This window comes from Rhipicephalus microplus, chromosome 9 (assembly GCF_043290135.1).
Source record: "Rhipicephalus microplus isolate Deutch F79 chromosome 9, USDA_Rmic, whole genome shotgun sequence".
Classification (NCBI taxonomy): domain Eukaryota; kingdom Metazoa; phylum Arthropoda; class Arachnida; order Ixodida; family Ixodidae; genus Rhipicephalus; species Rhipicephalus microplus.
Window position 1 is genome coordinate 79,354,287 of NC_134708.1, and position 26,184 is coordinate 79,380,470.

General features: G+C 45.4%; 1 protein-coding gene across 2 annotated transcripts; it reads right to left on the reverse strand.

Moving 5' to 3' along the window:
* Positions 1 to 506: 506 nt before the first annotated feature.
* On the reverse strand, positions 507 to 25,884 carry LOC119164728 (uncharacterized). 2 transcript variants are annotated; one of them, XM_075873925.1, is made up of 4 exons: positions 25,742 to 25,884; positions 24,671 to 24,749; positions 24,470 to 24,582; positions 507 to 5,816 (listed from the first exon to the last, which is right to left on the reverse strand). In XM_075873925.1, exons 2-4 carry the CDS (start codon positions 24,737 to 24,739, stop codon positions 3,188 to 3,190), a joined length of 2,811 nt encoding a protein of 936 aa, XP_075730040.1. In that variant the 5' UTR covers positions 24,740 to 24,749; positions 25,742 to 25,884; the 3' UTR covers positions 507 to 3,187. The 2 variants fall into 2 exon arrangements, with proteins under 2 accessions (XP_075730040.1, XP_075730039.1); XM_075873924.1 differs by having other exon boundaries at positions 25,607 to 25,864.
* Positions 25,885 to 26,184: the final 300 nt, after the last annotated feature.

A 26,184-nucleotide genomic window follows, 5' to 3' on the forward strand; every position in this document is an offset into this window, starting at 1 on the left:
TATTTAATTTGCATCATAAACACTATCACTAAATGTTTCAGTTGTTGACCAAAGAAACTAATTACTGAAATGTATTTTACACCTGAAGTTCCTGCCACAATTGTAGTAACAACACCAATACCTTCCTACATTTATCCCATTTCTTCATTAACGGAACGTTTACAAAAGCACAATACTTATTGCTACGTCCTTAAAAGGGTACCGACCAAAATTTTTCAAAACAAGCTAATCTGTGAGGTGCATTTCTACACATCTATGAAACACACACACACATGGACACACACACATGAACACACACATCTATGAAATGTCACCAGTAAATGCAGCCCAATACACGAGACTTAGCGCAAAGTAGAGCACCTTGAGATATTACAGTTGTTTAGTTCTTGCTTGCTAGTTAAATGGTCGTTTCCAACCTAGAACATATGCTCTTTTAATGTCAAATAAAATTTTTTATGCCAAAACCCATATTCGAGTGCTATGCTCCCCAAAAACGACAACAACTATTTGTGGACAGCATGATAATGAGTTCTTTATTGTACTGAACAATGATTTGTCATGAAATACTACAGTGGAATTATACGGAGAGGGATAAGCAAAGGGAAGGCAGAGTGCCAGTCGTAGCAATTTACAGTGGATTTGCACAATTAGGGAAACATGAGACACACAGCACTTATGCAGTTTGTGTATTTTTTTATAAAACTTGTGAATCATTTGTCGATAAAACCTCCTAGGGAATAGCAGGGCGTGATGACCTTCCTTTTTTTTTTTCTCCTCTCTTTTGGCCTCCCCTTTTGCTTGATGCAAAATGTGGTGCCATGCAAGCTGAGACTATGAAGAAATGATACAGGTATCCTCAAAAAAGCAATGCCCACACACACATTGGAATGACCCATTCCCCGAAACTACGGGGACTGTGCATTATGTCTAATCACACAAATTATTATATCACAAGCTTTTTTTTTTTTTTTTTCGTAGCATTTACCACTGTGAGCGTAGTACTTTTCACATAGGGTTTGTTTTCAAAGGAAAGCATGAACGCGAAGAAAAATCATCACAGCCAAGTTCATCTCCCTGGAGATTTTTCTGTGTCTGCCCTGTGTGTGTATTATGTGATCAAAATGGCTAAGGAAGTTTTAGCTTTTGACGGTGCTTAGTTGTGCGACGGCTCACACAGTGGTTTCGTTTCTGACGGCATAAATGCTTTGATGCCACCCAGTGCAAATACTAAAATCACTGGTAAACGAATTCAATGGCGCAAAGACGCAACTTCACGCAAAAAGATGTTCAGGTCGGCACTCCCCTTATATTTTATTGGGCGTAAGTGTGCGTGCCTTCAAAACACGTTTCAACAGAAATGTCACAGAGCTTCTCACAATTGTACTACTGAGCGATTTTGCCGACACGATGAAAGCCGATGAGAGAAAAAAGAGAGCAGCCAAGGCCATTCGACATCAGCCTAGGCCATTCGACATAAATGCCATAAATGTACAAAACCTTTACTAAAACAAGCAAATTTTCAGTTAGGTTGTGCCACACAAAGAAATCAGCCCTCGAAATTTTCTCTTCCTTCATTCATAAATTTACAAATAGGCTGCAAACTGTAATGGGGGTGTTGTATACGAAAAAAATGTCATGACGTTTTTCAAGAAAAAAATAACAAAAGATATATGGGTCAAAAAGCACTGACTTGATGAAAAAACAGCCATGCTATTATGTACACCTTTGTACAATGATCTCCTTTTTTTCTTTCCATGTTGCCTCGGACCTTTTTCTCCCTCCCCTTCTGTGACGAAGGCGTGAAGACATTCGTAAACGATAAATCACTGTGCCGAAATAGTGCACAATAGCCAAATACTCCTTCCTAAAGAGTTGTACCAATCATGCCAGCCATCAAGACAACGACTGCACTAACGACTATTCCCAAATGCCTCGGTTTAGTCCTCAAAACAACGCCAAAACTGCACTGCACAAAAGTAGCCTTGTTGCCAGTTGTAGAGCAATATTTTTTAGTTCCGAAACACATGTTCAAGGAATGTGTTAAAATGACCGTTAGAAACATCTTACAGTCGGAACTCCGCACAAGCCCGATTCATTGAGGTGGAACAAAAAGATGCGCACCTTTCAACAGCGTCTGTGCACAAGACAAGAATAAAACACGTCTGTAGTCGCTTAACTAAGATTTATAAAGTCAGTACAATCGAGGAGCTACGTTTAACGAAAAGTTTCATGGTTTTTATGCACTACAGTGTTTTCACAAGCGCCCAGAAGATGTGATCTTTTCTCACCCTCGGGCGGCGTAACTGAAACATCTAAAAGGACGAGCTGTTAAATTTGCAAGCATCCCATCGAAAAGGTTTCAAGCTCCATATGAGCTAACTAAACATCTTTTTTTTTTACAGCCAGGACCAATTAAAGGTGCACTTGATGGTCGACAATATCGTCATTGCAAAAGATGCAATCTTGTTTGCATTCAACACATCATAGAATTGTAGTATTGGCTGCGACGTCTCATTCGTTTTACGCATTTTACGAAACAGCCCCCCCCCCCCCCCCCCTTCAGCAGCAGACCATTTCCACTGACCAAACTATGTGCGGCCCGTGAATGAACACTGACGATACAGTAAACACGGCCATGAATTTATGACACGTCTCATTACTGTACATGATAGTCCATGGTCGAACAAGGTACAACTTGCTATGAACAAATTAATGCGGCACCTGCTGCTTTATGCACCATGCATGATACAACCTAGTAATGACAATCCAGAAATGCGTGTACAAAAAAAGCCCCCCCAGATTTAAAACAGAAAACAAACAACAGTCCCACCTCTCTCCTCCAACCAAACAAACGATGTTCGTAAGCCTCAGTGCCGATTATTAACCACCATAAGAACCTTCCAAACAGGTCAGAAAAAAAAAGAAAACAAGAAACTGCTAGATTAATGATCAACCACCCTCATTTCTCGCCTTTTTGAGAGCTTTGCATGATATAAAGGTCACCAATAGGACCCAAAAGACATGTATGCCTAAGGCCATAATTTCCAGCGACAGAAGGAGGGAGTGGAGCTTTTTTTGCTGCAATGGTTCAGTCTTTGATAAATACAGGTTAAAGACCTCGGAGCAAAAGAGCCAAGGCAACAATCAAAAGTGTGTGAGGCACGAGTGAGCCAGCCTTTCACACTGTTCAGCTCTGGCCCACAATAAGGGCTGCCGACTTATCCTCCTTCACTTCGTGCTGCACGGCATTCTCGCCGACTCCCTTCTTGCGCCGCTGCCGACGTCGTGGCGAGGGTGACTTGCCCGCCTCGTCGAGCTCGGCTTCGTTCTCAGACACTAATGATCGGCCCCTTTTGCGGGAAGGCGACGGCGTATGCGGTTTCTCTGTGGCATCCGCATCTTCGTCGTCGGGGATCTTGGTGTAACTGTGTTCGATCAGGTGCGGGCTCATCTCGAACAACCTCAGCTCTCGCTGCGACATCTCGGTCGCAGCCTCGTCAACAGCCATGTCGTCCTCTTCATCCTCATCTGGTACAGACGGAATGTCGATGGGAGGGGGCAGCGGTATTTCGTACGGATCCACCGGTTTCTCGATCTTGCTTGCTAGTTTCGCACGAGCAGCCTCTCTGATCTGCTCCTCAGTAGGAAACTGCGACTCCGGTTCTATGCTGGACAGTTGGTCGTCGCTTTTGTTGCTGTTTTCGTCACGCTTTGCCTCCGGAGACTGCACCTTTGTGCCCCGCCTGGATTGCCGATCTGAGATGTGCTTCGCACCAGGAGAGAGCGTCTTCTCAGCCTTCTTACCTTTTCTTGGTTGCCGTTCACCATCACGTTTCATGCCTGGTGACAGCAGCTTGTCTGCCTTGCCAGCTCTTCGGGATTGCCTCTCGGTACCGTGCCTGGTGTCCAAAGACAGTGCCTTCTCAATGTCATGTTTCCTCGACTGCCGCTCCGCTTGCCGCTTGCTTTTTTCCCGCACCGGCTTTGATTCGGCTGCATCCTTTTCCTTCACCTTATCTTTTTCACCCTCCTTCTTACCTTTCTTAGGTGAAGCTTGTACCTCTGGCGTGTGTGTCGACTTGGGGGCAGCCTCACCCGGCTCTAATGCCGAGTCCTGCCTATCCTTTTCTGCACCATTTTCAGGTGCACCAGTTTCAGAACTTTCTTCTGTCTCCTTCTTTTGTTCACTGTCCTTTCTAGATCTTTTTGCTATGCGGTTAACAACATCTTCTTCTTTCAGGCGCTTCGTTCTTTGTTTCTCCTGAAGCTTTGCCTCCGACTTGCCCTCTGACGGAGGTTTTGACTCGGCCTTGGGGTGGGTCGTGGCTTTAGACTGAACAGGTGTTTCAATAAGAAGCTTGGACTTCGAGTGGCCATCGAAGTCTGGCCGGGCTTCGAGCTCAGCCTCGGACTTTGCTTTGTCTTCGAACATGGATGAAGCTTCGGGCTCTGCTTGAACATCAGGCTCAGGCTGATCTTCTGATTCAGGAGCTGCTTGTGGCTCGGGTTGGCTGCCAGACTGATCTGGGGCCTCAGAATCAGCCACACTTTCAGAGTGGGCTTCAGGCTTATCTGCGGCTTCTAACTCTGGCTGTGGTACTGGCACAGGCTTTACTTTAGACTTACGCTCAGTATCATTCTGATTTTCCGGCTTAGCATGCGATTTGTCCTTCACTTGAGCTTTGCCCCTTTGATGACCTTTAACCTTGGGAGTCTGCTCTTTTACTTTTGGATGGGATTCAGATTCTTGTTTGGTTTCAACTTTCATTTCCGGCTCTGCCTTAGCCTTAGATTTGCCCTCCACTTTCTTGATCTTCTTTCCCTCATGCTTTTCTTTCGCTTGGTCTTTCCTGCTCTCATCTGGCACTGGAGCAACCTTAGCGTCAGCTGCTTTGATGGCAGCCACATCATCTGCTATGCTGTCTTTAGACTCGACCTTCTTCTCCTCAGGTACTGCTTTTGGCTTCACTACTGGCTTCCGTTCGAGCCTGTCAAACTCTTTGAAAAGCATGTCCTCAACTTCCACTATTTTTCGTTTCCGCATCCGGCTTTCAGGCTTCTGTGGAGCTTCCTTTCTCGCAGTCACAACTTTGTCGGGCTTTTTTGCCGGTGCCTCCTCTTTTTCCTTCTTCTTTTTCTTTTTAGTTGAGACTTTGTCTACGGCGTTTTCTTTGTTCTTCTTTGTAACAGGTTCGCTCTTGGGTGTGCTATCTGCTCCTGAAACAGCGCCAGAATCCACTTCTGGCGTGCTGAGCCCCGTCTCAGTCCGCTTCTTCTCGTCCGTTGCTTCCGGTGGCACTTGATCTTCGCACTTTACCGGAATCGGGCTTTCCGAACTATCATCCGTCCCGCCCCCCGTGTCCCCACTTTCAACCTTATTCTCAGAGTAGTTTTTCAGTATTCGCTTTTTCGGGGAAGTGAAATTGAGTCTGACCATTAACTTACGACCTGTTCGTGGCGCTGGTGAAGACACTGGCTTGGCCCCGGAAGAAGACACCTTCTTTTCGGGGGCAGCCTTCTTTACCGACTGTGTCTTCTTTTCTGCCGGTACCCTTTTTTCGACAGGTGGCTTCGTCTCAGATTTCGACTTCTTGTTGGACTTTGGCTTTTTCTCGGGTGACACTTTCTTTTCCCGCTTGACTGGAGTTGGCGTTACTGGCTTTAGTGCCGACGGTGGTGGAGGCAGTCCAGCTGATTTGGCCTTGGACTGCTCACCCTTGACAGTAAAGTCAAAGTCCGACACCGTGAGTGTGCTCTTCACCTCCTCCAAATAGGCTGCCAACTCGTTCCGTGAGCGGAACTTCTTCCCCTGCGGGCTAAGTGAAAAGGAAGCAACAAGCACACAAACATTAGACAGTGCTAAAAAAATTGGCTCTCCCCAAAACATCTTTTACAGAACCCACAAAAATGCATTGGTTACTTTAATACGTTGCTGTGTGACATTACAATATAACCAAGTGTTACATCTGTTAGAACTCTTTCATGAGCGCACACACGCCAAGAAAAAACATTGAGAAAATAGTAAAAATAAAAGTAGAACAACACACAGACACGAATGATTACACTATGTGGTCAGGACAATGAAGGAGGTGACGATATGACTGTTGAAAATGAACCTCTTTATTGAGCAAGGTTGTGCCTGGAGGAAGGAGAGGTGATTGAGAGGGAAAAAAAAAGAAAAAGCAATATGTGCTATAGTACAATAAGCACAGCTGTTGGTTGCCGGTAATTTGATCACTGGCAAAACACCGTCTTTTATACATCAGTGACTGAACTTTCCAGGGTTACCAGAGGCACTCGTGAAAGCTCTTGAGTGAATTTGATGAGTCATGCCCTGTGCCGTAATTTTAACAAAAAAGACCAAAACAATTCTGAACCTTCCCAAACGTCACTGAGTAGTCTGTGCCGTGAAGCGCTATGGTTTTGTTTGCGAGTGAAGCCTTATAAAAGTCAAGAAAAAAAGAAAGAGAGAGAGAAAAGGTGGGGGAAGGCGTGTGAGACAATTACTATACACCTTAATTTCACATTTGAGCACAGCTGTTAGGGTGCAATGTGCGGTTCCATGAGATTACATTAAATGAGACAGACAATTAGAAGACTGATAAATTCCTTGGCTGCAGTGATGTGAAAGTCTACATTTACCATGGCATCCTTCAGCCCTACTTGACTCATTCACAACAGCAGCCGATGAGACAATACCATTATTCGCATTGCTCATTCTGAAAAGAATGCTATGAATAGTGCTGCTGGCACAGAAACCGTAATCTGCAAATGGCCACTGCTACTTAAAGAAAAGCTGAAGCAGTTGGAAAAAAAAAAAAAAAAAAGATCTTGGTGTGTATAAGAACGGCTGTCGGTTTTATCCCTTCTGAATACGAAAAGCGATGCAAGTTCTCAAAAGATTATGCAAATAGCACATTTTGGCAGGAGAGGCTATGGCCACACAAGGCTTCTCGAGATGCTGTGCAGACATGATAACATCATCCTCATTACGCCACGTTATTTACAACAGGAGTGCTGCAGAAGCGTGCTTATTCAATTAGCTTCGTCAATGGCACATCATGAGTTTGTCATGGAGGCCATGGCTGAAGATACGAGAGGTGCTTGCACACGTAGCACTTGGAATATGGATCATATTTTTTGCTCCACTTACAAAGCCGACTGAGCGGAGGGTGATGGAGCGTCCACTTGGTTTTGCCATCATTTTGCAGCCAAGTTCATAGCATCTCGACAAAACAAGCTAATCAAAAACACGAAATCTACGCAGTTCCCTGCACTGTCTCAGTGTGCTACATATGCACATGGCTGAGTGAAAACGACAACGAGCTGAAGGTGTCTAGTGAACAGGGAACGTATTACAGTGTAAAACAGCTTCGCCAGGGAACCGAAAATGACGTAGATTTCCACACCGACAGTTTCGGTGAGCTGGCGGGATGAGCAAGACAAATTTTTCTTTCAGGAATTTTGAAGCTCCTGCTGCAACAAGTGCGAAAGCAAATGACAAAATTACCAACAACAATGTTGGTCCTTGATAACTACGAAGTTCTATTGAGTTCTACGACCTCTTCAGCTTCCTTTAAGGAGCTAGTAAACAGGCTCCGACCTCTTTTTTTCTCACCACCTATACAAGCTTACCAATCCGTACAGTACCGCAGTGATTACGTTTTTCGAATACTACAGCATCGAGCAGCGCAGACCCCCCCTTTTGAAAAACAGTTGCCGCAAATGACCAACCCTCCTCACACTGCAGAGAAGCAAACAAGGCCCATGGCCAACTTGACATACCATGCTCGCTGATTGGTCCTTCGCTTTACGAACCGGCACCTTGGCCTTGCGATGGTGCAGTTTTGGCCATTCAGTCTACATTTTGATTTTCCTGCGCTTCCCTCTGCCATTTCGTGCAGCCCGAGACTGCCGTGAGCAGCGGTATTGCCAGAATTAAGGAGGAGATAGAGAGGAGTCTCACTACTTTACCGATAGAAGAAGGGTGCTCCTTGCCCTGCACTTCCTCTCCGCGCAACTATGAAACGTGCTCATGCGTGGGGGAAGCCCTGCGCAATTGTTGGCTCCACCCCAATGGCATATCGCTGATGTGGTGTCATGCCTTCTCTTCCTTATGGTTAAGAAGAATGCCCATGCCACACGAAAATTTGACACCAGCCTTAACGAATGTTCTGACCCCAGTAACTTCTTTATAAAAGCACGTATTCGGCTTATGTTTGGAGCCGGAATAAAACTGCCATGCAACACTTCTCTAATGCACATTTATGTATGACACCTACGAGTAAAAAAAAAATAGTTGCAACTTTGACTCCAATCACTATCGGCACGTTTATAGATAAGGGCTACACAGTTCCCATATGCCGGGCCAAATTGACAACGAACATACTTGCCGCAGCCGCTGAAGCCCTTGTCACCAATAAAGCGACTGCAGTAAGATCGTGGATAGCCACCACGCCTTTCTGAAGGCCCACAGCCATTTTGGTTGTTCGTGAACCATATTTTCGCTCCTTGGCATCACACATTTGCGGCACTTCGAGCTTAAAGTTCCCATATAATCGTCTGAATTAACCTGCTTGTGGCCAAGTATAACCAAATTAATGGGAGCTTGATGCCATTACACAATACCTATACCTGCGGGGACCAGAAATAACACCCGAATTGTCTGATTTATTTAATTAATGAGGGTATATTTAAAGAGGTTATACTATACACCTCGAAAAAAAAAAAAAAGGTCGCAAGCCTGCCAAGGCTGTCATATAAATCATGCTGTACATGATACGCATTTCATGATTGGATGGTAACAACCTATCGTTCATGTTCGTCATTCAGTCACATCATGTGTCAGAAACTCATCTCAGGAGCGCTTGCAAAGGATGGATCTGAGACAGACGGGAAACGGGCGTGGCAAACAAACACACTTTATCACACTACACAAATACAAGAGAAGTAAAAAAGGTGAAAACGAAACACTCAGAGTACACAGAAATACTCCGAAGACATCCCGTACATAGTCAAATCAAAATTGACTGTAGTCCAGTCTATATCTGTCTCTAGCCCTAGCCCCAAGCCAATATGGCGTCTATAAAAGAATGTTCTTATGACTTGTCGCGATGAGTTGCCCCTTGTCGTGTCGACGGTTAGTCGAGCACTGTTTTTGAAGTCGTCCCTAAGGTCCTACTGTTGTCGTCCTCTTTCGCCGAACAAGCCACTCGACCTAATTTCCGGTTGGTTCCGGTCTTCGTCATCTTCTCTGGCTTGGTTAGGCCACGCCTAACTCTTCAACGGTGTATTGACTGTTGTGCGGGCCCCATATGTTCTGCCTCTAAGCGGAGGAGCTGTAGACCACCCAGGAACTGCTGTGACAAGTAGCGGCAAGTCTAGACAGCCTCACTCGATTCTTCTGATATTGACGGCTACTCCCCGAGCCTCTTCATTGACAGCCTCAGAACCGGGAGGTTCTACTTTCTCCGTTGCGGTAGCGATGCTCGTTTCTCATGTCTTCGCAGCTCTGCGCCCTAGCAACTAGTGTCGGCTCGTCCTCTAGGATTTTATTCTCGGCTTGGGTTGCGTGCCACGCGCATTTGTCCAACCAATCTCCGGCGTCTACATGTCTGGTGCGCCTGCCCTCGGGCGACTCTTTTCCCCTCGTGCACCGTCGCTGCGCTTCCAAGTACGGCACGCACCTCATGCCCCTCCTTTACTCTTCACATCATGCAATACCAATATAGTACATCACGCTATCAAAAGGGCCATGAGCTAACCCTGAGAATGCACGTAAATCATGCCCTACATGACATGCATTAAATTAATTTGATGATAACACCTGTAATTTATGTTCATCATACGGTGAAGTCCTCCAACAGTAAGGCACCTGTTGTTTTCATACACAGACTCCCCCCGCTGAGGCAAAAATGCTTTGTCACAGTTGAAATTACATTGTTGCGACTAATTTGCAAGGACTTGTCAAATGTCTTTTGAATTATTGACTTCAGGTCAGGTATTTATATTGTCACATAAAATGAGACGAGACGTGACTATTGGCGAGTGTATCAACACCGAACAAGACTGCGCATAGCACACAGGTTGGGCAAGCCAGTCCAATTCTTTGCTGTCATCCTCTGAGCGCTGATATGTCAGCTACGTAGCGTTACCCCATGATGATTTCATTGGTGGTGGCAACGTTAGTGTAAACAAGCAGGTTGAAGGCATTGTCTGCGATGCCTTTGAGCACATGCGATAGATACCTTCTCAGTCTCGGGCATGTGTTCGTCAACCTGGCGGCAAAGGGCGATGACGTCTACGTCTATGCCCAAGTAGCCAACTGATTTCGCGCTGTTCTGCTGCAGTGTTACTAAAAAAGTCGTGGATCTTCTTTTTGAAAGTGTCACAGCTGGTAATGTCGGCTTTGTGCGTCTCGAACCACACCCACGGTGGGTAATAAAAGTAAAAAAGAACGTTGATAAGCATGACTGTCGGGTCCTACGTATACATGGCGCTGATCCGTTCATATGCGTTAAGCCACTTGTCAACGTCAAAGCCATCCTGTTCGGAAAATACGCCAGGACCACAAGCACGAGGTAGGACGACGTAAGTAGGAGTCACAGAAGAGGCGGGTGGTGAAGACAATGTTCCTTGAACCTGCGACATGGTTGGACCCGTGATGGTGCGTCCGCTGCAAAGCTTAGTGATGGTACAAAGAAGAGCCAGCACCTCCACCACAAATGTTACGTAAAATGAGACGAGACATGACTATTGGCGAGTGTATTAACACCGAACAAAGCGCACAGCACGCACAGCGGGCAAGCCAGTCCACTTTTTGTTGTCATCTTCTGATTTGTCAGCTACGTAGCAATATTACAAAGTTGTAGCACATGCCAATTTATAGCACACTTATATTTTAAGAATCAGAAATGAACAGCCGGAACAGCCCTTCACAAGGAAATGACAAAATTTGAACAAAGGGGCACTGTTTTTAGAACAAACCATGCTGTTTCTAGAAAAGCTGCAGGTCATCTCACTAGTGCCAGTGCATTACCTTACTTTTGCGTGTATTGTTTGAAGCATACTGATTTTTTTTGAACTGTGCACAAGGAAAACTGCAATATCGATCTCTTCCTTGTCTGGGAAGCATAAAAGTCAGCGGTGAGAAATTTATCATTTACCTTTTATAACAACCTTGGTCATGTTTTTACAGTGAGTCATCTGCACAACTCAATCGCTCAGCCATGCAAAAACTTGCCACGTTTAGCAGACTGTCCACGTCTCCCACGTATCCTCAGTGTTTTTCCTAAGTGATGTTGATCTTGAAGTCGGTCTTGACCTTGAAACAGCAGAGGGCAGCACAGAAAAATGAAAATAAGCCCTGCATTGCCACAATGCCAAGGCACCATATCGTAGGGCAAAGAACGCAACGCAACGCTTGCCTATGCGCAACGTTGCCCATAGGCAAGCTTTCGTCCGACTGCGCGGGTGAGGGACACAGGTGCAGGACTGTTTTCCGAAATGGAGGGTATGTGCGGTGTGTAGCACTGTAATATTCGGAGTATGTGATCACTGCGGTCTACTGTACAAATTGGCAAGCATGTTTGGGGGTGAGGGGGGTACAAAAAACAACAAAGCCTGTTTGCTGGCCCTTTATGAAATGCTGTGTCAGCGATAAGATGAGATTATATTGCCGCGCGTATGTGCCAGTGGTGAGGACAATGAAGCAGCACGAGTGTCCTTGGCCGAGGAAAAAAGACGAAGAAGTCGCTGCAGTCTGTTTCTTGCAATCGATAAATCGTATTTGTTTGAGGCGCTTCGTGTGCTCGTCAATCTCGCGTCGTCACACTGGTGGAGGTGCTGGGTATGTCTTCATGCTTGACACCCCTTCGCGGACCCGACATTCGAGCCCGGAATCACTACCACCCGTCGACACAACAGTCCATCGTTTCAGCCACCATCTGGGAGGCCTGGCTCCTGAGCTCAATCCTTTGCCAGAAACTGCCAGCAATCGCTTGCCTCCTTCAGCCACCATGGCTACTGCAGCTCCATCGCACATGACACTTCAGAATCCCATGATTCCTGACTGCTTTCATGGTGAGACCTATGAAGACGCACAAGACTGGCTGGACCAGTTCGAACGCTGCACGGAGTACAACCAGTGGGCCACCCCAGAAGACAAGCTCGCGAATGTGTACTTCTGCCTGAAAGACAACGCCCAGACGTGGTACATCAACAGGGAAAGAAGCATGGCTACATGGGACGACTTCCGCAACAAGCTGATCGACACTTTTAGTAGTTTTGACAGAAAGGAGAACGCGCAACGTCTCTTGGAAGCTCGAATTCAAAAACCAAATGAGAGTGTCGCTATGTTAGCCGAGGACATGACCCGTCTTTTCAGCAGGGCAGATCCCGAGATGCCGGAAGACAGGAAGCTGCGGTATCTAATGCGAGGCGTGAAGGAGCAGCTGTTTGCTGGGCTTGTGAGAAATCCGCCAACCACAGTAGCTGAGTTCACGAAAGAAGCCACAGCTATTGAACGGGCCCTACAGCAACGGTACCGCCAGCAGAACCCGGTCAACGTTCGAGCGAGTAGCCCTGTTACGACTGCGGCGAGCCTCTGCGACGACAGGCCTCTGCGGGAAGTCATCCGTGAGATTTCGAGGGAGGAGACCCTGGCTGACATGATAAGCATGTACGTAGATGTAGAGCACAAGAACTGGGACGTCATTTTGCCCTACTTCACGTTCGCGTACAACACGTCTCGTCAGGAGACCACTCGGAAAACACCCTTCAGTCTCCTTTACGGACGCGAGATTACAACGTTAGACGCAATGCTCGCTCATGAAAATGATAGCAATAAGACGGACGCCGAAGAGTTTACCCAGCTAGCAGAAGAAGCCAGACAACTTGCCAGGTTGCGAATCACCAAACAACAAGACGACAATGCCAAACATTCCAACCTCCGGCACAGACCCGTCATATTTAACGCGGACGACAAAGTATGGGTCTGGACACCTATTCGTCAGCGTGGGCTCTCCGAAAAGCTGTTGCGAAGATACTTCGGACCCTACAAGGTTCTGCGACGCATCAGTGAAGTCAACTACAAGGTTGTTCCGGACGGCATGCAGTGTTTGAAGCGGCGCAGATATTCACCAGAAATTGTCCACGTGCTTCGGATGAAGCCTTACTTTCAGTGACTGACTGTGCAGTTTTGGTTTCGCCTTGCTTCTGGAACATTTAACATCGGGATGATGTTTTTTTTAAAGGGAGAATAATGCCGCGCATATGTGCCAGTGGTGAGGACAACGAAGCAGCGCAAGTGTCCTTGGCCGAGGAAAAAAGACGAAGTCGTTGCAGTCTGTTTCCTGCAATCGATAAATCGTATTTGTTTAAGGCGCTTTGTGTGCTCGTCAATCTCGCGTCGTCACAATATGTTCCTGCCTTATTTTTGCTTACTGGATTGAACAACCATACAGCTTTCTTCAGTGCATTCACCCGCACAATTCACTTGTGTTACAAAAGTGAGTGCTAATTTCTCAGCCGCAAATGGATCCAGCAGTGACTGCTTCAAATTTCCACTCAACTGCTGGATCAGGATCCGATTCATTAGATGTCTGCTCGTCATAAGTAGAGTTAGGACTCAGATGTGGATGAGCGAGCAATATTTCAGAAACGTTTACGGCGAGACAATGCTGACTAGATCAAAGATGAGTGTTTTCTCTCCGTGTGAAACCACTTCTAGAACTTGTTTTTGTATGCTTGTGAACTGCACAGACATTTATTACAGTAGAAGATTGTTTATTCATTGAAAAAGTTCTTCCTTTAAACGATTTCATTTGCTGTTACTCATGAATAAACCGTAAGTGTGTAACCACACGAATGACTTTTTTTTAGGGGCGAAGCTCCTTAAAGCGGCACCCGTTCATCCCTCGTAGTAGTAGTAGTAGTAGTCGTAGTGTGTAACCAGTCTTAGATTTTGACCTCAAAGGTGGTGCCAGTGGGAGATTTCTTCTGTGCGTTATTGAACAATAAAGAAAATCTAAGTGTGCGCGTTAACTAAAAGCCGAATTCCCCTGTCTCTCATTACCCCTTAGCAGCCATTGGCATGTACATTGAGCAATATCTGACAAAAAAGGGTTGCTACGTTATACTCGCTGGGTGTAACCTCCTTGGTTTTAGAAAGGTTTAGTGAGCGTTGGGCCGCAGTGCCATGAATACAGTGAACTAGTATATACCATGAACTCGAGGTGGTTAAAGGTGGAAAGTAGACATGAAGCGCAAGACGTAAGAATGTGTGTGTGTGCCTCCTTTCATTCAGTCCTTGGAATGTTTGCTAGATGACGGTGCTTCTATATGAGGAATATATGATGAAAAGATGCGAGATGGTAGTACTTGGAGTATTGAATAGGTTGAGGAACGGACACACGGACAGATGCACAGACGGACGCACGGATGACTGCACGGACGGACGCAGGAGCGGGTGCATGGACAAACGCAGGGACGGACGGAAGCAAGAACGAATGAACGGACGGATGCCTCGCCCCACTCTCCATCATTCACTCTGTGGATATGCTGCCATTTTTTATTATTTACGATGACTTAAAAAGGTTACAACTTTTGCCTTGATAATATTCATCTGACGACTGTCAATCAGCAATTAAAAAATAGTAATAATGATAAAAAACTCGGTGGTCCCATTTGACAAAGAAATCATACCCTTAGATAGATTAGAGGCGAGCGCCAAAAGATATGGCCTTGAGCTTTTTTGTTGCCATTTGTTGAGCGTTGCTTGATACTCATAATACTAAACATCGTTTGCTGTAGTGTGTAACAGATCATCAATCACAGGCTCTTCATTAACGAATAGTCTTAGTTTGGGCTTGAGAAGGCTCTAAAAACGACAAGCCACCGAGGCAACTATCACCACCTCACCTAGCGTGTACAACGCAAGACAACATCAGCACACAGAACTGTGATGCACTTCTGCACGGTTTGCGTCAAAAAGTCCTTTCAAGCATGAAACGGGAAAACAGCATTGCCGAATACAACACTTCCAGCGCGTGAACCACAGCCACGAAATTGCAAGCAGCAGCTGAGTAGTGGTCGACTGACAAGCCACTTTCGAGAGTGTCAATGTTGCGCAGTGAGCCGTATAGCGCTTATACACAGAGCAAACTTAAAAATTAATATAAACACCATCAAAACCACATTTGCAGTTAATATACGCATATCCAAGGAAAGAGATCCCACAGGCTGTCTTGCCCGCAAAATTTTGAGTCTGTACCCCTTCAAGCAAGCTAGAATGTCAGGAATTACTGAACACTTCGAAAATGCACGTTTAGGAAAAATGTCTACGGTTAGAAATTACAGTTTTTTAAGATACAAAGCATATTATGGTCGAGTTCAATCCGGTGTGCGGTGTCACCACCTTTACTGCATCATGAGCGTCTCTCTCCCTCTTTCCTACGCTCCTTCTCTCTCATCTCGCAAGGCCGACGCTGGCATGCTATCGAGTTTTTTGATTAAAAAAAACTAACTGCTCGTGCTGTACAACTGTTCACTGGCCACCACATATATATAAACACTGGATCTTGACCTCCAATGTAGTGCCGGTGAGCAATTCCTCCTGTGCGTTGTTAAGCAATAAAATTTCGCAGCATGCGCATTAAATAAAAGCGGACTGCGGGTCTCTGTGTCCAATCTAAGTGTTCTGTCCATCATTGCCCATTAGCAGCGATTGGCATGATCCAGTAGGAAACATCAGTCCATTACTCCGTGCTATGCACTTCCCCAGGTTTCCCTCCTGCGCAATGCCGCCGCCAGCGTTAGCGTCCGCTGCTTTGCATCTGCACATGGTCCCCTTTAGTGGGAGATGGTGGAACTTTTTGTAGTAGGATTTGCCTCTTGCAACACATTGTGGTATTATAGCGCGGTGGCCACAAGAAACAATCCGACAGATGCCACTGTAGGCCCCCGACTGATTGTATTGCTAGATGGAGGAAGATAGGCCAGATGATTGTAAGCTTACATTTACGTCCATGTTAAATAATCCCAGATGGCCTAATTGTTGAAGGTCTCCAATGTTGCATCTGCCCTAACGATATCGTGATTTTGGGACGTTAATTCCCAATGATTATTATATGCCTTATTGCATTTTTGTTATGCTGCTCTAATCTGCCGGGTTTCTCTTTGACGGCAGAAAAGTGTGTAAGACTGCTTTCATCGCTGAAACATACACAAATACAGCACATGCAGCAGCCTTAGTAAACGAAACTGCCTTAAACAAAATCGCTCTCAAAATAGAACTGCCTTTAATCCTGTATACCTCTTAGTAAACGAAACTTTTGTTACACGAAACACATTTTCCTGGCATCTTGATTGATTGAAAGACTTTATTCAAAAACATGAGAGACAAAGGAGCGACAGGGATGGGCCCCTTGTCCAGGACACCTGTGGCCATTGCTGTACGTTCAGCCTGAATCAAGAGACCCCGCTGGGGTCTCCAAGTCAGCTCAAGCCTGAACAGCCTCCCAGGGCTCCCTTAGTACAGTATAAACCAGCAAAGGGTTTATGTTTTGTGACCTTGACTTGCATTCCCACATAATGTGGGGAAGAGATGGCCACATTGTGTGCCATAGTCCCAAGTGCGGATAGGTTTTTGTATCTCCCTGCATTTCTGAGTGTCTCCTACGTCGAGCTCGTTATGTGAAGATGCATATATTTGTTATTCACGATGCTGGTGTTCCAAGATGTCATCAGGTTTTGTTTAATAGAAGTCTACAAATGAAAATGCAAGGTGGAGGTAGACTACCGTGAGGAAAGCGATACGTGTCAGGCAATAGCATGTAATGTGATCTATGGGTGTGGAATGAATTCCAAATGACCATAGTATCTAGAAGTAAGCGCTCGAAAGATAGCATGAATGCCACCTCGAGGCCTTTGAGGCGAAAGGCTGGGAAGTGGGTGCTTCTGAGAGAAGCAACCGCAGCAAAAGCCTCTTTTGAGAGGTCGTGCTACAGATTTGCTCGATGACTATGAATATTTTTTAACAGTGCAAGCCATGACTCATATTTATAAATCGGTTCTTTGGCTACGAACACCCTATCAAGGATGCAGAGCAAATTGTTCTCGGTAAGCTAATTGAAGTGCTTTTTCCCGATTGAGCCTGGTTCACTGCATTGGATGGGAATGTGAGTGTCAGTGGATTCACCATACTTATCACACAAAGGTGTTTCACTACCAGACAAATTATCTGAGTGTGTACTGTGTGTATGTCCTGTTCCTAGCCTTTTAACTGTTACTTCTATGCAGTGCCAGTTTGAAAATGGCAGGCAAGGAGCGGCTTAATAACGTGTAGTTTATTTTGTGTGCGCCTATCCGATGTACTACTGCAAATAAGCCGTGAGGTTTCGATAAAAGTGAAGGTTTTCAGTTAGGCTCAGGGATGGGCATGGATGTATCAACAGTGTTTTTGTGGATGGATTCGACCAGCAGGTCTCCCATCACGTGACCTTGGATCTCGCGTGCCTGGGCACCCAGCACACAATGGCATGCTGTTTGAATTCGTAGACTGAGCATGAAAATGAGTAAAGGGAGACAAGTACCGAATACTTGCATTTTTTCAAGAGTCTTCAGAGCTTTCACTACGCTTCGGAAATTCAGTGTAAACTACTGTCTTTTGAAGTTTTATTGTTTATTGTGTTTAACAGCCGCAAGTATCGTACAGGCTTCTACGGTCAAATGCTAGTGCAGTATAGACCGCTCATAACGTAAGTCGCGAATATCCGCACTATAAGCGGCACTGCACTTCAATTAAAACAACATTTTTCAAGGGTCGCACTTGCGCAAAATTTGTTGAGCATGCAGCCTCCCGTATCCGAGAATCGAAGCATGCGATGCGTGATGCTTAAAACTATACAAATTTCTAAACGTTAAAAAAATGTAACGTCCAAAGACACGCGTTTCCAACAAAATCGACGCAAAAAGGGGGTAGGGTGTCTAACAAAAGACAGCACCATCGAGAGAATTCGCGGACTACTTCTCAGACCACCCCGATTGCACGAATTACAAAACTGTCAACTCATGTCCAGACATGAGTTGACAGACCCCTTCACGCTCTTAAAGACGCCAATGCTTCAATTTCATTGGTTCGCACCTGATTTCAAGACATGGCGATCGAATTGCGAACCACCATTCGAGCGCTGAACATGCCACCCTTGTTTTAATTCACGATATGTTATAATGTATCCCTTCCTGCCAAGTGCAGCTACCGCAAAAGAGTTTCCAAAGCCAATTAGGCCTAGCCGTCCGTTTCGCTTGTTGTCGCGGGAACTTTGTCCAAGACATAAAAGATCCGGCGTCGAAAAGACTGCACTCAACCAAGAACAGCGTTCATGATACGAAGTTCGCATTCGTGGCCGGGAGATCAACGACGAAAGCCTGCCAAGCCTACATGAGATTGGGCACTGGCAGCAAAGGCGAATGCTCATGTCATAAAACCGTGAAAAGTTTTAAACTTACAGACTTGGTAGCAAGCGCGATATCTGTGGGAAGCTCAATAACGACGACACTTTTCCCGGCAGGAAACTACAGCGCACTTGATAAGAACGTGATCTCAAGTGTCCTGTTGAGCCACGCTAACAACGCGTACTGTAGCCGCATCGGCGCAAGTGGCAAGCCCATGGAGTGTGCTCCTTTTTTTTACCTTTTTTTTTCTTTTTTCCCCCTCTTCGTCCTTTGTTTGTTCACTCTGCACGCCCTCCTGCTCCATCACGACCTCATTGCTCGCTCACCAGCTCCATTTCACACACGCACTCTAACGCACTTCTCGAAAAGATTTTCCCGCAACTGCATTAAAGCCGGTATTTCATCTTGGGGGAATGCACAATAAGCGGTATTATGCGTATATGCGGGGTCCTACGGGAGGGTAAACAGTAGTCATAAAAGGCCGCATTGCAACCGGTTCTGCACTATAAGCGGTTACATTATAAGTGGTCTACACTGTATTAGGATGCAGAACACCGGCATCTAAAAAGAATGAACCGATCGCTGCCTACAATATCTCGGCATTGCCACAGCATACAGCTGAGCTTGCTGTGGCAATGCCTGGAGCTACCATAGTCATGAGTGTAAAAATACACACTATGAAGTTTGCAAGTATGCTCGTAGAGTAGTACACCAGTAAAATAAGAAATAGCTTGAACTGAGGAAAGTGCAGAGTTTTGCAAATACAGCCAAGTTTGTGAAACACGAAATAAGTTGCACTGGAACCCTGGCATAAAGGGTCAATAACAGGAACTCTTCTTAGAATTGTGGAAAATAGCCACACTGCACGATGATGCAAAACCAGGACACCTCTCTACTTTGTGCGCATATAAGGACATCTCAGAACGAGATCTACACCTGCTTAACTGTCATGTTAGGCATTGAATAACGTTAACATCTGTAATGTAGTGTGATAGAAGATAACAACCAGGCATCACACAGTGCGAATGGCGTAAAGGGCGGGTAGTTAGGGGCCCTGCAACACTGAGCATGGTCAGAAAATGGTGCCGATTGGTAGTCGAGGCAACTGAGAACACGCAAGCCTAATATTATGGCACAGCACATGGCCTGGAATTTACAATAAATTTTCCAAGTCAGCAAAAATTTCTTTCTCTTTCCACGACAAATAATGCGGCAAGCTCAAAAATCACTCATCACAGCCACTGCACCAGCCATTGGCTGATTTGAGCATGGCGCACTCGGTCGTTACAGAGGCTGTGGCGAGAGGTCGCTATTGGTCCATGCATGCGCATGCTATCACACGTGCGTGCAGTGCTATATATTCAATGCAGAAAAAAAAAGTGTTGAAGGTCACGAGGAGCATGTGACGTATTTTCTTTCCCCGTGCCGTCTCTACTTGCTTAGTTTCCATCGCTTTCATAGGGACGAGAGCAGATAGAATGCAATTGCGCTGTGCGACAAATCTTTGCGACTCCGCTCGCATTAGATGGGTTCTAAAAATTTTTGTGGCGGTGAATTTGTTAGGCAATAAGCTCCTTCAGTGAATCTATTCCATAGCTACTTGAAGAAAGTGCTGCAGGGCCCCTTTAAAGCTTCGAACCCATTACAAAGTGCTCTTGATCATCATTGATTGATATGTGGGGTCTAACGTCCCAAAACCACTATATGATTATGAGAGACGCCGTAGTGGAGGGCTCCGGAAATTTAGACCACCTGGGGTTCTTTAACGTGCACCCGCTCTTGATCATCATCAGCCACAGCACTGACAGAGTTCTATGTTCTTGTATCGCTATGGCTGCAGGTAATGGGAATAACAGTACACATTCAATGGCCAATTGAGTAGCTAGATCGCATCTCTGCTGGAATAGACATTCAGCTTTCATACAATCAAAAATGTTCCAACAGCAACCAAGCCATTTATGTTGTTTGTGCCAGCGTGAGGATAGTATAAGTTCATTAACGGCTTCAGACATGTGCAACAACAAGATCGATATGTGGAGTTTAACGTCCCAAAACAACCATATGATTATGAGAGACGCCGTAATGGAAGACTCCGGAAATTTGGACCACCTGGAGTTCTTTAACCTGCACCCAAGTCTGAGCACACGGGCCTACAGCATTTTTGCCTCTATCGAAAATGCAGCCGCCGCAGCCGGGATTCGATCCCGCGCCCTGCGAGTCAGCAGCCGAGTACCTTAGCCACTAGACTACCGTGGCGGGGCGTGCAACAACAAGAGATGTAGTCACCTGCTGCTCACAATGACACGAATACCCACGCTAGACTATAGGAATGGGAGGTTATAAAACAAACCTTAAAAAGACTTGCTTCAATAAATCAACGCAGGACTGAATACATTGCATCAAAACGAAACGAAGCACACATGTGCACTATCCAGTTTAAAGGCATCGTGCTAGATGATGAACAAACTTCATTTATTTGCAGAAAGATCCTCCTTCCCTTTCAGGTGCGAGATATATTTAAAGGTAAACATACTTAACGGGGATCTGTCAGGCTGGGTAATTTTATAAGTATTGAAAGACTCTTCAACCAAACTTAGTTTTTAATTTTAAAAACTGGCACTACACTTCCAGTCGCTTTCGGTCATCGATAGCGGAAAGTGTTAACAGCTTAATAGGGACCCTGCCAAGCATGCAGGTATATGGTTTTCAAAACCAATGGAGAACACAATGGATTAACAATAGCAGCAGGGAGAATGATGGTGAAGAGGGAGAGAGCAACTAAAATGCGCGAGCTTCGAAGCCAGCCGGACAGTCGCCTTTTGAAGAAGGGAACAAACTGTTCTCGAAACGCAGAGCCAGTTTTCAAAATCCAAAACTAAAGTTGGCTAAAGGATCATCTTTATTTTGAGAAAAATATTACACACGTTCAGGCTTTTTCCACGTGAGGGAATAAGCAGGAGAGTGACACAGTGGATTCCCTCCTTCATGCATTTGTTATGGGCGTCACGTTTCGGGCTGAATTTTAGTTACACGTGCAGAACACGAATCAGAAATAATTTTGACCTTCTCAAGATGCCGAGGCAGATGCTAAGTAAGCGCACACACAAATGCTAGTGGGATAACCTAACTGTGTGCAAAAGCCAGATATGTTGGGTCACACTAATGTACCGCTGCTACAGCTGCTAATTCTCACCTGTTTGGCACATTTAGTCCAAAATCAGACTCTTGAGGAATGTTTAATAATAATAGTAATAATAATAATAATAATAACAATAATAATTATTATTATTATTATAGTTTTATGACCCAAAACCATGACACGATTAGGAGGAACGCCATAGTGGAGCGCTCCAGAAATTTCGACCTTCTGGTGTTCATTAACATCCGGCAGTACACAGGCCTCTACAAATTCGCCTCCACCGAAGTGTGACACCAACGGCTGAGGTCGAACCTGCGACCTTCGGGTCAACAGCCGAGAATTGTAGCCACTATTCCACCGAGGGGGACAAGAGGAATGTTTCCTCATAGAGCCTGTAGGTTTTGTCGAGCAGAACGAGGTAATTTTCCAATTACGTCGATCAGAATCATTGGAGCTACTTTGGCTGCCAACCAGAATATGCGACCAGATGTTTAGATGCTAGTGCAGCCACATCGCGGCTTTTGGTGCAGTGAGAAATCGTAGGTTTTGTCTTGGTGAAGAAATTAGTTCAAGATCAATTGGGCCTGCCGCTTGGTTTCATGCCAGCTTAAGCAAGCAGACTTCTAGCAAGTTATGCTGCTTCTGCCTGCTTCGAACTTGTAGAGTTTGTATTCTCATAGATATGCTGTGCTAAAGAGGAAGCTATCAAATGCCCTTAAAGCTTGCCCTCACAAAATCAGATTTAATGAATTCCCAGATGTCACGAAGAAACTTCCGTTCCCCGGCAGGTCTCCATAAGGCTCATTATACCTATTCAAATTGACGAAGCTTTCATGGCCCTGAACTCAATTTAGCAGAGTTTTCCCACAAATTATTAAGAATGAAGTGATCCCCCTCCCCAATTTTTACAAACAGCTGCTTTTAAAATGTATGTTGCAAGGAATTTTCACTTGGCTTGCCTTCACGGAATTTTCACATGCGTAGGCGTGTAGTGGTGGCAAATTAAGAGCCCTGGTCAGTTTCGGGCAACACTGCATTACAGTCTTGGGTTTTGAAAGTCCCAAAAATTCACTTCTCGCTTTTATAAACTTCCCAATTAAAGCAATTAAAAGTGGAACTCAATTTAACGAAATGATTGCCTCAATCATTTAGTTAAACTGAGTTTCAAAGGTACCAAACGACGAAAGTGGCATGTTTCCCTAATCGATGGTGTGCTCAGATTTGGGTGCATGTTAAAAAGCCCCAGGTGGTCAAAATTTCCGAAGCTTTCCACTACGGCATCTCTCACAATCATATGATGGTTTTGGGACGTTAAACGCCACATATTAATCAATCTCTAATCAATGACCACCAGACAATGAAAATGCATTGTGTTGCATACTATGAGAATGCAGATGCACATAATGTCACTAGAGGAAACATTAAGGTTAACAATTTGTAGTTACGTAAGGTTTGTTGTAAACCATGTATCCTTTTTATGCACTGTAACCCACCTGCTAAAATCCCTATCAGGGATTGCAGTATTTATAAATAAATAAAAAGTAAGCGAAATAGTAATACATATACAACAAAGGAGGACTACACATCAAGAACTGCACTGCAATATGTGTTTAGTGCTCCCGCACTATTTGCATGGCTAACATAACATTGGCTGCTTACTAGTTAGTACCATCAGCATTATGAATATGCATATGATAAGAGATGCTAGAAGACAAATGAAAACTGCGAATGACGAAGATGAAACGCATACAACAGGACACAATGTTAAATCTTTGTTAGCATTTTTCAGGTGTCCTCTAACGATGGACCAACTCAGTCAAATCAAGGTATTCATGGGTCGAAGTTCTCTGTTCCTCTTATTTTTCAACTACTATGCCGCAGTTAAGAAGCGGCAATGATGACTGGATGCCGTGAGCCAATGTGACGGAATTGTTCACAGTGACGGAAGCAACATTTTGCTTTTTGGAGCAGATGAAGGAGCATAAAAAAATGCTGCTTTGGAGCAGCCTTAACCGTCTTCGGAGCAGAAAAGAATGCTATAGCTAAGGACTTCTATTGGTGTATTCAGAGCACATGCATGTTTTTAATGACTCCTGAAGTTTAAAACATCACTTAAGCATCTAATAAATATTTATATTTATGATTACATCTGCCATATGCTAGTATGCAGCTAGTATACAAGCGGTATTGTAGCATCATTGGCGTAAATCATGGAAGGGGGGGTGAAGGAAGTCCAGACTTTTCTTGTGTCTGGCTGGGGAGGACAGCCCTTGCAAGTGTCCCCATTGAGATTTAGCACATGATATAATTGAGTTAACAGTTAAGTATAGCGCAATCAACATTTTAAAAGACTTTTTATCTGTTACTGCATAGCTGGGTTAAACTCCCCTGAGCTGTCCCAAATCCCAAAAAGGTGAATAAAAATAGACTGCATGGAACAGTGCAATTGCTGGAGCTCGGACCTGATGCTCATTTCGTTTTAAATTCTATTTGAAAGCATGACTTAGTTCTTATATAAATAAAAATACAACCCACATTAAAAATACGAATTGGTCAGCATGGCCTAATAGGTGTCACCCCTTGCGATTTTTCTGCATTTACGCCACTGAGTAGCATACTAGGATGATAGCATACAGCTTGCTTTTGGTTTCGCTTAGGCTCACGGGATGGTTCTCATGGTTCAACTTCATTCTCTTTAGTTTGACAATGCCATTTCAGAGCAGGTTTGGAGCAGTTACTTGCAAATATTGCACTTTGGAGCAGCACTTCCATCACTGCGTTCAAGGCTTGTGCAGGTCTGAGCATCCAACCTCGGCCAACCGAGCAATATCAAAATCTGGTTTTTTTGCAGCGAAAGGTACTGCTTCCACGACTCACTTGTATATGTAGACGTCAAACTTGCCCGCCGAGCGCCCACTCTGCCGTTGACAAACCTTGCGGTGCCAGCCCTCGGGAAGGTTCGGGTCGTCGAACATGGCCGGGCTGTCCAGCTGCTCAGGAGAGAACGAAACAAGGAGTGCCATTAGTTTGGCATGTGAGATGGATTGACACTGGCAGCCTAGAAGAAGGCACACTCACCTCGGTCGTGAAAACAGGTGCCGTGGGAGTTGTGGGCTCTGCCCCATCCGTGCCTCCACCGCCTGCCATGACTCAGGTTCTACGTGGGAAGATACGACGCCAACGTCAGCCCGGTGACTGCAAATTCAGGCTTGCTAGACGAACAAACGCGCATTACACAAGGACATGGCGACTTACATAACACCAAATACGACGGAAGACAGATTAACAAGGAGGCAATGCATCGGTTCCCGCGTCTCCTGCACACGGCCTTTGAGCGCGTTCATCGCAAGAGTGCTATTAGCCGCGTTTTCTCGAAAATCTCGGTCTGCCTAGCATGCGAAGTCGTGCACGGAGAGCTGGATTATCTACGTAACGAAAGCTTTGACCACATCTAAGCCCCTGGTCACAAGGGGCTTATATTACGCGAGAAAAAAAATCCGATAGAGTTCTGTGCTAATGTGCGTCGCGATTTACTGCCGCGTCGAAGATCGAACTTCACGGCAGCCAACCGCAGCTCGCAAACCACGCAGGCAAACTGCGTCAGCGAGATAACTTCGATATAGAGAAGAGAAGGTGGTCACATTTTATGCGAGGACTAGAAACTAGAAGTGAAACGGGTGATTGTTTTGGTTACGTGCACTGAGGACGCACCGAGAACCGAAACGTGCGCGATGTAGCCCGCGCTAGCATGCCGCGGCTTGCGTGTCGAGGCCATTTGGCGCGTCGCAGTGCTCTGTGGCGCGCGCGGGCCGAACCCACACATCGCGAACGCGCTCGGCGTCGTCTTTGTTTTCGTCCCGAATTGCGAGACGGGCACAAGATTTTTCGGGCCGCGCACGACAACGACAAAGAAACGACGCCGAAGAAGGGGGGGTTGCTTGGGTGCGCGCGCTTGGTCCGGAGAGGGACACAACGGACCCAGCGCCGCCACAGAAAGAATCGTCGTCCACTTACGGTGAGGCTTTGGTCGGGAACACTGCCGATGACTCGCGCGCGCTGCGTTCCCGGGTGAACGACGATAGCACGTTGTGTTCTCCTCTGGGGGTTCCGATTTGCGCGAAACCGTGGATACGTTGACGGGGAACTTACGAAATTTTTCGACTCTCTGACGATGTCAACACATTTCCATTGTGGGAAACGAAGCCAGTTTGGACGCCAAAACTAACGGGCGCGAGTTGCGCATTTGCGGCGTTGCTGAGCGAAAAAAAAGAAGGTAGCGTTGTCGCAACGACTGTTTTTTTAAACACTCACTAAGCGACGCTAGCAACAACATAGTTACTTATTTGAACTGTTCATTTAAAACGTTTTTTTTGTTTAACAATGTTGTAACATAAGTTATTTTAACTAATAAAAATGCGTCTTTAGTTAAGTTTATTTTATATTTACTTATTTAAACTTGAAAAAGTAGTACACTGAACGTTGTTACTCTTTTTGCGCGTAAAGAAAGAGTTTTAGGTTGCAAACATCTTTATGGTTGATACAAGCCTTCTCACATGTGTAATAAAGCAAATAAAAATAAAAATACCGCAATG

Coding starts and splice junctions, on each gene's coding strand:
- LOC119164728 (XM_075873925.1), bottom strand. CDS start 24,739: ATGGCAGGCGGTGGAGGCACGGATGGGGCAGAGCCCACAACTCCCACG. Junction 24,583..24,670: donor CACCTGTTTTCACGACCGAG/GTGAGTGTGCCT, acceptor TCTCCTGAGCAG/CTGGACAGCCCGGCCATGTT. Junction 5,817..24,469: donor TTTGACGTCTACATATACAA/GTGAGTCGTGGA, acceptor CTTTTCACTTAG/CCCGCAGGGGAAGAAGTTCC.